A 12,322-nucleotide genomic window follows, 5' to 3' on the forward strand; every position below is an offset into this window, starting at 1 on the left:
TGGACAGGCAGGTCAGCTGTGCCTGGGCACTGGAGCCAGCCCGCCCATTTTCATTTGTCCTTGTGTACACCCCCTGCCCACAAAGGGTGCCCTGCTCCTCTTTACCTGGCCTTGCGTGGGACAGTGGAAGATAGAGTTCTGGTGCACAGTCCGCAGGTGCCTCATGATATGATCTGGGCCTAGGACCCAGCCCACCTGGATGGGGACACAGGTAGGGAATGAAGCTTCCCGGGCCCTGGCCACAGGCTCTCTCGGTTCCCAGGCCTGGACGGGAGGCTGCCCCGTGCCCACAGGGACTCACCTTCCAGCCTGTGGCACTAAATGTTTTCCCAGCACTGCCGATGGTCAGGGTCCGGGCCCACATGCCAGGGAGGCTGGCTGTCCAAAGTTAAAGACAGGCTGCTGGGATGGGCAAGGGCAGGAGCAGGTGACCTGACTCTGGGGAAGCACAGGCTTTCTACCCCAAGGACTCAGGGAGGGAGGGGCAGGACTGGGGGTTGAGCCCAGACCCCTCGTACATTCTTGATAAGCCCTCTGCCACTGAGCTACAGGCTGGTCCTTTTTATTTTTTATTTACTTTTGAGTCAAGTCTGACGGAGTTGCCAAGGCTAGCCTTGAACTCAGGACCCTCCTGCCTCAGTCTCTGGAGTAGATGGGATTGCAGGTGGGACCCAGGCCAAGGGCCCACCAAGGACTTATTTAATCTTATGCTCAAGACAACCTCAGAGGTAGGTGATACTGTGACCTTCCTTCTAGGGTGGTGAAGTCACTGCCCAAGATCATATGACCTACACAGCCCCACAGCCCCTTCTTGGTCCCTGGTTTAAGTGACAGGCCTGTGCTCCCAGCTTGGCCTCGAGGCCCACCCCCAGCCCGGCTCACCAATGCTGATGTGCTGGAGCCCGTCATAGACCAGCCACTGGTACACCTCATCCGAGATGCAGAGCACGTCATGCTGCTGGCACAGCCTGGCCACCAGCTCCAGCTCCGCCTTGGAGAACACCTGCAGGGACCCAGGGGTGGCACAGGTCTGCAGCCGGTACCATGCCCAAATGCAAAGTCCTGCTCAGACAGAGGGCTTGTGGCCATGCTGGCTGCTGGGGGCTTTCCTGCACCATCCCATCACACCTCGGCTGCACCGATCCTGTGAGATGGTCCCTCAGGTTCCTATTTACAGTCGAGGAAATGCTGAGAGGCAAGTCACTGTCCCCACCAACCCACCCTTCACCTCCCTGAGATTCTTGCCCCTTTCTTTCCCTGCGACTCTGGCACCTCCATCCTCAGGTCATGGCGGGCAACCCTCCCACTCCACAGATGAAGAAACTGAGGCCCCGAGGAAGCTTGTCAGGAAGAGCCGGGACTTGAATGCAGGTGGAGGGTCCCTGAACAGAGCTGTCCCAGGTACCTTTCCCAGGGGGTTGTTGGGTGTGTTGAGGACCAGGGCTTTGGTCCGGGATGTGAACTTGCTGGCCAGTTCTGTGGGGTCCAGCCGCCAGTTGCTGCTGGAATCCAGCTCCCCATCCTGGGTGGGGCTCTGCAAGAGGAGGTGGGAAGGGTGGCTATAGTTACCCCCTGACATTTAAGTCCCCTCCTTGGGCATCTGCCCCCTCCACCTCCTCCTGGGGCTCTGGAGGCCACTACACCTCCCAGCCCACAGGACCTGGTCTCCTTCACTTGTGTCCTTTCTGTCCCATCTCCCTGGGCCCAGTCCCACCCAGTCCGTGGGTCCCTGGGCCCACCACACCCCACATGGCATCCTTACCGGCTTCAGGGACACAAACACAGGGCGACCCCCAGCCATCAATGTCATGGGCTCATAACAGTCAAAAAAAGGTTCGATGATGATGACCTGGGACAAGGATCAGATCACTGGGGTCAGCACTGCTCTGACCCATCACCCCACCCAGCCCGAGTCATGTCACCCACCTCATCTCCTTCGTCCACCAGGGCCTGGAAGGCTGTGAACAGGGCCCCGTAGGCACCCACGGTCACCAGCACGTTCTCAAGTGGGTCCAACTCCTGTCCCAGCAGCTTCCCAAAGAAACTCGCCAGGATCTTTGTCAGGGGTGGGTAACCCTGCAGGACAGCAGGGTCAGCCCTCCAGACTCAACCCTAGGCAATTCTAGCACCTTCTAGTGTAGGCCTCAGGGCAAAGCCAACTCCTGGGGATGAGCTCTCTCACTTTCTCCACCAGCCTCTGCCAATGAGCCTCTTCTGATCTGGGTCCCTGCCTGGGACTGGCATGTGGTGGGAAGGTTGACAGAAGGCCTTCCTTGGCCAGCACAGTGTGGCAGGGCCCAAGGCCGTGGAGACTCTACACCTCCCAGGTGGGTCAGTGAGTTAAAAAGCACGTCTGTGCTCATCGGATCCTCCCAGCAGCCTTGCAAGACTAGGAATGTTGGTGCACCCCCATAATCCCAGTGATTCAGGAGGCTGAGGACAGAGGATCGCAAGTTTGAGGTCAGCCTGAGCGATTTAGCAAGACCTTGTTTCAAAATAAAAAATAGAAAGGGACTGGGGATGCGGCTCAGAGATAAAGTGTTCTGGGTTGCATTCTTAGCACAACAACAACAACAACCAAACGACAGATATTTGATACATAGAAAAATAGACACCCAGAAAGAGAAAATGACTTGGCCAAAGTCACATACGGGTGAAGCAGAAATAGGCCTTTATTTTGCAGCTTTTGAAGCACCTAACTTTGGGGGAAGATGGGATCCATGTGCTTGTGGACGCAGAAAACACACAAGGCTGGGCGGGGCTGGGGCTCGTGGGAGCTGCTCCCATGTGCCACCTCCTCCACGGTGCCTGCCCACCCCCTTGGTTATGACTGGCTTCTGGTCTGCCTTCCCCACTAGGCCATGAGGCACAGGGCCTGGGACAGAAGAGGTCAGTAAACCCTGAACCATGGCCAGATTGAATTCCCTGCTCTCCACCCTGCCCCATGATCTCTCCACCGGCTGGTCATTCCCTCTGGCTCCCCAGGCCCCCCAAGAGAGACCAGCAAACTCACAAAGGCCATGGTGTACTGGTTGAGCATGAAGTCCTCGCTGACGGCCTGCTGAAAAGCTTCCACAGCAAAGTCTGGGGGTGGGAAGTTGGGGAAGCCCTGGCCCAAGTTCACAGTTTCATACTCTTTGGACAGTTCAATAAACTCCACCCTGGGGACAAACAGAGAGTTGGTCCCAGATCACCCCTCTACCCTGCTGGACTTCTGTTTCCAGGCCAGAGTGAGCATGCCTAGGCCCGATGGCGAAACCTGGACAACTGGCATCGGCCCCCAACCTATAGATCTGCCTGGGGTCACAATTGGTCCCACAGTCGACGAGAGATGGACCAGACACTGTGACGAACACACGGGTCGGCAAGGAGGATTTCAAGCTTCCCTGACCATGATCCAGGGGAAGAAACATTGTTCCCGTCCCAAACACTGCAGAGTACGAAGGACCACAACCACACCATTTTCTGTCCTTCCCTGTCCTACCCTGTTTAAAAACAGCTATTGAGTGGGCAGGAGATGGGGCTCAGTGGCACTTCTGCCTAGCACGCACCAGGCCCTGGGTTCCATCTAACACTGGGGGTGGGGTGAGATAAATAAATAAATAAAAATAACAAGAACACCTGTGGAGACCTGCCAAGCGATTGCTTAACTCATTATTGGATGTGTCTACAGTATAGTGTGAATCCCTGACCACATGACCTTCAGGAGGACCTCTGAGGCACACCCTCTGGGCCACTCTGGGGACAGAGCTGACAAGGTCTTCCAGGTACCACAGGCACGACCAGCCTATATCTATCTATGTATCTATCTATCTATCTATAATATGTATGTATGTATATATATATGTATGTATGTATATATATATGTATGTATGTATATATATATATGTATGTATATCTCTAAGTAATCTTTACCCCACTCTGGACAGAATAGGGTCCTGCCAGCCTAATTATGCAAATTTAGATATCATTTATATCTAAAATCTGTCATCTTCCACCAACTTCCACAATGCCTCTGGAGGCCCAGAGTTGCTAGGGCTCAGAGTGGGGACTGACAGGCCCAGAGTCACACAGCAGCAAATGGTAGACCCAAAATTGGAAGGAGGATGTTCCATGGTGGTTGGGACAGGGGATGTGAGGCTCAAAGGCTCCGGGGGGACAGGCTGCCCTCTTGTCTCTTCTGGCATCTCACAGAGCTGGATGCTACCTTATTGGCAAGAGAGCCTTGTGACTGCCCAGACCACTCACAAGAGGCTGAGGGGGCAGCCCGAGGATCAGGCCTCTGCAGGACCAGCCTAGATGGCAGCCAGCAAGGCAGGGCTCTGGGTCCAGATCCTGTTCCCAATGCCATGGGGCATCCAAGGGGAAGAGGGGGTTCAAGACCTTTGTAAAAACAAAATACTATACATGAAAGTCTGGAAGAAAAACTGGTTCCAGTTTTTTTTTTTTTTTTTTTTCTGGTACCAGGGAATGAACCCAGGGAACACTCACCACTGAGCCACATCTCCATCCCTTTCTTTGTATTTTATTTAGAGACTGGTCTCACTGAGCTGCTTAAGGCCTATTTAATGGATAAGACTGGCTTTGAACTCCCAATCCTCCTGCCTCAGCCTCCAGAGCTACTGGGATTATAGGTGTACACCTCTCACCTAGCTTGGTTCCAATTTTTGTGAAAAAAAAATTGTTTTTCTTTGAGCATCAACAGCACAAGTGTTATTCAATGGTGTTCGTGGCGTGTGTTTTAAGAGATGGGGTCAATTTTTTTTTTTTATATTGAGTACTGAACCCAGGGGTACTTTACCACTGAGCTACAACTCAAGGGTTTTGGGAAAGTCCTTGCTAAATTGCCATAGTTGGTCTTGAACTTGAGATTCTCCTGCCTCAGTCTCCCCTGTTGCAGGGACTGCTGGTGTGGCCCCCCGTAATCCTTACATATCTTTTGACTGCATTCATTATATCACTGGTAGCAATAGGAACATGGAGCCTTCATATTCAGAAGAAGTTAAAGAAGAAAAGGAAATTGGGCTTGGGATATAGCTCGGTGGTAGAGCACTTGCCTAGCATGTGTGAGACCCCAGGTGCAATCCCCAGCATGACACACACACACACTCACACTTACATACACACAGAACAAAGGAAGAGCGGCTGGGGACAGAGCTCAGCTGGCAGAGTGCTTGCCTCGCGTGCACAAAGCCCTGGTTCAATCCCCAGCACCACAAAAAACAAACAGAACAAAGGAAGAAGAAGAAGAAAGAGAAAAAAGCCTCGGAAAAGGCTGGTGAAAAGCTCTGGATCATCCTCCCTTAGATGATCTGACTCCATGGCAAGTGCGGAAGAGTGAAAGGTGGCCTCAGGTACCCGGTGGAGGACTAGCTTCAGGACCTCCTTGCTCCCAGGATACCAAAATGAGCAGAAGCTCAAGTCCCTTAAATAAAATGGCACCGTATCTGCACAGAACCTAGGTGTGTCTTCCCGTGCACTTTTTCAGGGCAGGACCTCAAACGTGCTAGGCAGGTGCTACACCCGGACCCACACACCCAGCCCCTCCCAGACACTTTGTTTTTTATTTTATATATTTATTATTTGTTTGTTTGCAGTGCTGGGCATGGAACCCAGGGTCCCCAGCATGTTAGGCAAGGACTCCACCACTGAGCTTGACTTCCAGCCCCCTGGGTACTTTAAATCATCTCCACATTACCAACCCCTAACACCAGGGGAGGCTGGCATCCTGTATTGTTGGAGCAATGGCAAGGATAAAGTCTCTACATGGTTGGTACAAATATAATTTTGAAAATTACTTTTGATTTGCACGTGGTTGACTCTGTGGGCATGTGGAGGCCACTGATGCAGACACTCTGCTGTGACCCCAGGAAAGCCCTTTGCCCGTGCCTGGGTCAGTGACTATTGCTATTATACACAGCTGCCTTCTCCGCCCAGGGAGGTCTATTTTCTTCACTTGGGAGCCGGGGAGCTAAGCTCAGAGCAGGTATGTGCCCTGTCCCAGCCCATGGCCCAGCGGGGCGAAGCTGAGATTCGAGACTAAGCCTCCTCTGTTGGTGGTAGCTGCCACCTGTACTGGGTACCCCTGAGTCACTGTGACCAGGGATGGCCAACCCATGCCCAAGGGAACCCCCACAAGCTTCCCAGGCCCTCCAGCTCACCAGGGGTTGTATTCCAATCCATCCAGCCTTCGAGCAGGGAGTCGTTTGGACATGGTGAGCTGGGGACAGAGCAAGTGAGGGTCAGCATCACAATCTTCCAGGTGCAGTCGTTGTGGAGAGATCTTTCTGGCCACAGCTGTGTCCTCCTTTCTGGAGGACCTGGGCTCCCAGGTGGCCAGGCAGCTCCACCTTCTCCCTTCTGTCCCTCCTACCTTCTGGGAAGGCTTCTCTGCCCTCCCCCAGCCCCAGGTTCCCCGTCTGCAGAGGCTGCCTGGGCCACCCATACAGCCCTGGCTCCCAGGTCCCAAGGCAGAGGCCTCATGCAGCCAGGTTAGTTTGACCCAGGAGGGGCCGAGGCTGAGGAGGGCGGGAGGTTGGGAGGACAGCAGCATCACAGGGGTTTTGCTGAGCTCTTCCAGCTAATTCCCAGAAGGACCTGCCTGGGCCCATTTCACAGATGAGCCAACAGAGGGGGTGGGGGGAGTGATGTGTTCAGGGTCACACCTGGCTGCCCTGTTTGACCCCAGGCCATGTTCTAACTCACTCAGACCTGGGAGGGCCTCAGGGTCCTCATCCAGATCACACTGTTCTCCCTGAATCCTTCCAGGCCGGCTCCCCGCTGTGCCACAGGTGTCAGAGACTGTCCCAGGCTGATATCCACCCTGCCCAGCCCGCCTTGAGGGGAAGTGGCTCCTTCTGGCCTCCTCCTCCCCCCAGTCAACAGGAGTGGGGATGCGGGGCAGGGAACTACTGTCCTGGGGGCTCGCCGTCCCAGGTGGCTGGTGGGTTGGGAGCCACCTGCCAGGGCCAATAGTGACCGCTGCTGGGGGCCCAGATGCCTTCAGTCCCCACAGCGTCCATCCCTCTGGAACCACCTGATAATCCCCACCTGCCAGATGAAGATGCGAGGCCCAGAGGCTCAGGGACCGGCTGGAGGTCAGAGAAGCCGGCCAAGACCTGTCAGGGTGGCTGCACCAGCAGCAGGGGCCCTGGACCAGCTGTGCAGTGCCTGGCCCCTCCCCAGTGGGTCACACTGTCCCTTGGCTGAGTCCCTGACACCATCGCCAGGCCTAGCACTCAGCACACCTCAGAATCATTCGCCACGAGGGAGACGCACACCAGGAACCACCGGCTGCAGCCAAGATGGTGCTGGTGACTGTCTTTGGTCAGTTTACCAGATATATTTCATTGTCTGATGAATAACTATTATTTTCCACAATAACCTTTAGCTTTAGTGATTAAAAAATGTGGGAAAGGGGCTGGGGATGTGGCTCAAGCAGTAGCGCGCTCGTCTGGCATGCGTGCAGCCCGGGTTCGATCCTCAGCACCACATACAAACAAAGATGTTGTGTCTGCCGAAAACTAAAAAATAAATAAAAAATTTTTTAAAAATGTGGGAAAAATATGGGAGACACACATTTTAGAAAAATGTTTACTGATATACACTGATATCAATAAAATAGTCTATAATACAGTGTGTAGAAAGGTCTATGGTCTTTTTCAGGATGAAAAAAACCTTAATAAATCTTTCTATCCACAGACATGTTTTTCTGTGACCATATATAAATAGGAGAAATTTTCTGGAAGGAAATTTATCAAAATGTTCACCAAGCCTCTCTCAAGGAGTGGGATGATGAGTGATTCTGGTTCATGGGTGTGTTTCTCTGTTTCTCAGTTATCCTGGTGGTGGGCACATTATTGGATTCTGATAAACATATTTTGTCACTCTGCAACATCTCTGACTGTGGCTGTGACCTTACAATCGCTAATGTCATTTTAGGGAGCATTTTCCCTGGCAAGTTCATAAAGTCCCAGCACATCTTCCAATTGACAGTATCTTGGGTTCAGTGACATGTGGAGTTACTTTTGAACTGGGGATGTGTTCTATAAAAAGGGTAAAGTGAGGCGAGTCAGGGGCAGTGGGGAGGAGGAATGTTGGGAGACAGACCTTGGAGTGAGGGCACTAGGCAGGGCTGGTGGGGGAGGAGTAGGGGCGCAGGGCACAGACTGGCAGGGAGAGGAACAGAGGTGAGGGGAGTTCAGTGGGTTAGGAAGGAGGTGGAAATCATGGAGATTCCAGAAACGTGGCGTGCTCAAGGGAGGGACCTTCAAGTGTGGCACTCAGTACTAGGATAAACGAATGCCTGTTCTTATGCTTTACACATGACAGTCATTCAATCAACATTTATGGAGCACCTACTGTGTATCAGGTACTGGGCTGGGCACTGGGATGATCGGGAGGCAGCAGCAGCACCCAAGCTGACCACCCAGATGCACAGCTACGAGGTCTAGAGCAGGGTAGCAGGAGCCAGGCAGGGCTGACAGCCAGGCTGCAGTCAGGGAAGGCTTCCTGAGGGAGCAGGCTCACGCACAACCTTGAAGCCAGGACCTCGCCAGATCCCAGGAGCCGGGGCCATGCAGGGGTAGGTGCTGGGAGAGGACACTTACAGAGTGGTGCAAGCACCGGGTGAGCGAGGCTCCGGCCTTCCTGAACATGCCTCCCAGGGCCACGGGGCACTGCTGACTTCTCCTCCAGGGGCAGAGGAGAGAGGAAGAGCACACCAGGCCAGAAGCTCAGCACTTGGGTCCTACACACAGTCTAACAACAACAGCATGTCACTGTGCCAGACACATGCCAGAGCGCTCCGCTGCAGGATTATATATACCACACGGTCCTCTCGAAAACCCTCCCGCACACACGCATATACGCACACCAGTAACAAGAGTGATCTTTAAAAGTTCAAATCAGCTTCAGTGCAGAAGTGAGCCAGTGAGGAGCACTGATAGAAGGTGAGACCGTTGGGGAGCATGATAGTGAGACAGAGGAGGGGACAGTGGAATAAGCCCCTGGATGCAATAAGTGATTACTCTTTGTGGCACAATCTGGTGCCTCTCCACCCCTGGGCTTTGTTCCCAGACCCACCATGAGACCCTAATAACACTACAGAAGCGAACGCTTGCAAAGATGAAGCCCTCACCAGGGAACAATCCAGACAAACCCTCTGGCTTCACTTTTGTTTTTTTTTTTTTTGGTACCAGGGATTTAATCCGGGGGCGCTTAACCACTGAGCCACATTCCCAGACCTTTTTTATATTTTAATATGGACATGGGGCTGGGGATGTGGCTCAAGCGGTAACGCGCTCGCCTGGCATGTGCGGGGCGCTGGGTTCGATCCTCAGCACCACATAAAATAAAATAGAGATGTTGTGTCCACCGAAAACGGAAAAATAAATATTAAAAATAATTCTCTCTCCCTCTCTTCCCCCACCCCCCCGTCTTTAAAAAAAAAAAAATATGGACAGAGCCTTGCTAAGTTGCTTAGGGCCTTGCTAAGTTGCTGAGGCTGGCCTCAAATTTGCAATTCTCCTGCCTCAGCTGAGCTGCTGGGATCATAGGTGTGTGCCACCTCGCCCAACAGCTTCACTTCTTTTGATACAACTTAAAAATCACTGACTTAGGAGGTCACTGAGCTGCGCAATACAGATTAGATTCCTCACAGCTGGTTGAGGATCACACTCTGACATGCGGGTCGTGACAACAGTTGCCAGGTTACTTTTCAGGGACTTGAAGGCTGCTTTGACCCCTGGGCCTGCCGATGTGTGGTGGGTGACTGGAATGGCATCTCTGTCTTCATGTTACATCTGTCACTTTGCTGCCTTAACCTTTGGGATTGATTCTACTGGGCCCTGCACGTGGCCATGTGGGCATGTGGCCATGTGGGTCGCGGGCTGGCACTGGTGTGTGTTTTCTCGTGCTTTCTCAGCAGCTACAGTAGCCCAAGCAGCCCAAGTCCTTCGGCTCCATTGTAAGGCCCAGGTAGAGCCACAAGGCCATGACATTTGCACAGGAGGATGGCACCAGCTACACTAGGAAATGTCAACTGTGACCGCCTGGTGGTCCAAATTTCATGCAAGAAGAAACATCTTTTGGATCTGGAAATTACCAAAACTCTATCACTCTCGCAAGCCAATGAAAGCCTGTTCTCCCTGTGTCTGGAGAGCAGCCTGGTCCCTCGGTCAGGGTTGTCTCCCCCTAGCTGAAGTCCCAGTTACCGGCTTTGGCAAAGGCCCAACTAAAGCCCTGCCTGTGTGTTTGTGCCTGTGTTTGACGAGATTTCATTTCTACCATCACTGAGTCAAAAGTTCCCATGCCCAATATCGTTTCCTAAAAAAAAAAAAAAAAAGCTAAGGGGAATAAAAGTCACTGTAGATTAAATAAGAGTTAACAGAAAAGCCACAAGAAGCAAGAAAGGACGCGCCTAGCTGGAGGACAGGTGCATAAATGAACGGATAGAACTGACAATGTGGGAATCAACTCTCACCTGTGCGGTGATGTGAGGAGGGTGGCGGGAGAGTGACCTCGAGAGTGCTGCGGGCTCAATTGAGAACAAACCTGGAAGGAAACTACAGTCAGGCCAAAGGAAGGCGTTCGCCGGGTTTGAAAGGCACTGCAGCGTCCAGGGCCTGGGTTCTGAGCACAGAGAAGGGTGGAGTTTTAAAAGGCCAAGCTTGCCGCTGCCCAGCTGCTTCATGGCAGGATGGGTGGAGGGGGCCTGTCGGGAGGCACCGCTGCTCAGCGGCTGCAGGCGCGGCGGGCGCAGGCGAGGGCCCAGGATGCGCAGTTGCAGTGCTTGGCCCCGTTTCACAAATACTCAGGGGAGCACACGCATGGGCTCCAGTCCCTCAAAAGCTCCTTGGCTTTATTTTGGGGATGCTGAATCAAAGTGCAACCTTTTAAAAAAAATATATAGTTGTAGATGGGCAGAATGTCTTTATTTTATTTGCTTCATTTTTATGTGGTGCTGAGTATCAAACCCAGTGCGTCACACATGCTAGGCAAATGCTCTGCCACTGAGCCATGTCCCCAGCTCCCTCCGTTTTTTTTTTTAGCATTCTAATCCTAGGTTTATTCAATACATTTTAATCATTCTAAACAACAAAGTACAAATACAATCTTACCTAAAATGCCACAAAGTTATAAAACTCAAAACGAATTTTATAGTACTGACTGTGCAAAAAAAAAAAAAAAAAAAAAAAGCAATGTACACGTTGCCAAGGTGTCCTGCAAGACCACGGTGAATGTCAGTCAGAACAGGGGGTTCTGTAATGTCCTCCCAGAGCTGGCTCTCACCTTGCTCACCAATTTCAATGTGTAAGGGATAGGTGGGGCAGGGGGGTGTGGGAGGACGGAAAGACAGAACCATTAATAGCAACTAACAGGTGGGGGGACCACCCTGGAGGCTGGAGGAGAATTCAGGCAGCAGGCAGTCGGGGAGGAGGTCAGGTCTACCAGGAATGGTGGATTGGTCCCCTTTCCTGTGGACATAGCACATCAACAGCAAGGGCACAACCAGGTTTGCCAGACTGGCTCAGGTCATCTGTGAAGAGGCTGGGCCACACTGCCACCTGGAAGCTTTCCCAGCCCTTTTTATTGTCTTGAGACAGGGTCTCACTAAGTTGCTAAGGGCCTCACTAAATTGCTGAAGCTGGCTTTGAACTTGTGATCCTCCTGCCTCAGCCTCCTAAGCTGCTGGGATTACAGGTGTGCACCACCACACCTGACTCCTATACTTTATTCTAAAAAATGAACTGTGTGTGGATCACTGGACTCAATGTTTGAACTGAGACAGTAACATTCTGTGACCCTGTGAAATATACATTTGGTCTCCCTCCTAGGACTCTTCAAAGCAATAGTATCTTTTTGTGTGCTACTGAGTTGACCAATGGCTGACAGCCCCTGGGTAGCTTCAGAAGAGGGGCTGCTCACCAGAAAGACCACAGCAGCACTAGCAGGCTGGTTTCAATCCCACCCCTTGAGCTTGGAGGAGAGTAAGCAGTTGAGGGCTAAGTTGATGGCCAAGGGCGAATGGTCTAAACAATATATATATATATTTTTTAGTAGATGGACATGATACCTTTATTTTATTTATTTATTTTTATATGATGCTGAGGATTGAACCCAGTGCCTTACACATGCTAGGCAAGTGCTCTGCCACTAAGCTACAGCCCCAGCCCCTGGACATAAAGGTTTTAAGATATATCCAGGACTTGCTTCAAAACTACCCAGATGGAAGAACTGGGAAAATAGCTGGGGTATAGCAAAGTGAGATGAGCCATGAATTGAGGTTTGGGAGCCATTATATTCTCTCCCTTTGTATCTG

General features: G+C 52.1%; 1 protein-coding gene and 1 long non-coding RNA gene across 11 annotated transcripts in view; one reads left to right on the forward strand and one right to left on the reverse strand.

Annotated features, from left to right (window-relative positions):
- The window catches only part of Kyat1 (kynurenine aminotransferase 1), a 31,168-nt gene that overhangs the window by 1,741 nt on the left and 17,105 nt on the right, over window positions 1–12,322 (reverse strand). For 3 of the 9 annotated variants that reach the window (XM_071601019.1, XM_071601017.1, XM_071601023.1), the window contains exons 2-10: window positions 10,484–10,554; window positions 6,162–6,220; window positions 3,014–3,161; window positions 1,927–2,076; window positions 1,763–1,849; window positions 1,406–1,534; window positions 883–1,003; window positions 302–378; window positions 106–195 (exon numbers count right to left, since the gene is read on the reverse strand). In XM_071601019.1, the coding sequence (XP_071457120.1) occupies window positions 106–195; window positions 302–378; window positions 883–1,003; window positions 1,406–1,534; window positions 1,763–1,849; window positions 1,927–2,076; window positions 3,014–3,161; window positions 6,162–6,214 (855 nt within the window). In that variant the 5' untranslated portion in view covers window positions 6,215–6,220; window positions 10,484–10,554. Of the gene's footprint in view, window positions 1–105; window positions 196–301; window positions 379–882; window positions 1,004–1,405; window positions 1,535–1,762; window positions 1,850–1,926; window positions 2,077–3,013; window positions 3,162–6,161; window positions 6,221–8,609; window positions 8,761–10,483; window positions 10,555–12,322 lie in introns of those variants that run through there. The other 6 variants (XM_071601016.1, XM_071601021.1, XM_071601018.1 and 3 more) reach the window with 4 other exon arrangements.
- Window positions 1,001–3,747, forward strand: LOC139701627 (uncharacterized). 2 transcript variants are annotated; one of them, XR_011704175.1, is made up of 3 exons: window positions 1,001–1,195; window positions 1,285–1,401; window positions 3,225–3,747. It is a non-coding gene; the product is annotated as an uncharacterized lncRNA (long non-coding RNA). The 2 variants fall into 2 exon arrangements; XR_011704174.1 differs by lacking the exon at window positions 3,225–3,747 and having other exon boundaries at window positions 1,285–1,402.

Source organism: Marmota flaviventris, chromosome 13, assembly GCF_047511675.1.
Source record: "Marmota flaviventris isolate mMarFla1 chromosome 13, mMarFla1.hap1, whole genome shotgun sequence".
Taxonomy (NCBI): domain Eukaryota; kingdom Metazoa; phylum Chordata; class Mammalia; order Rodentia; family Sciuridae; genus Marmota; species Marmota flaviventris.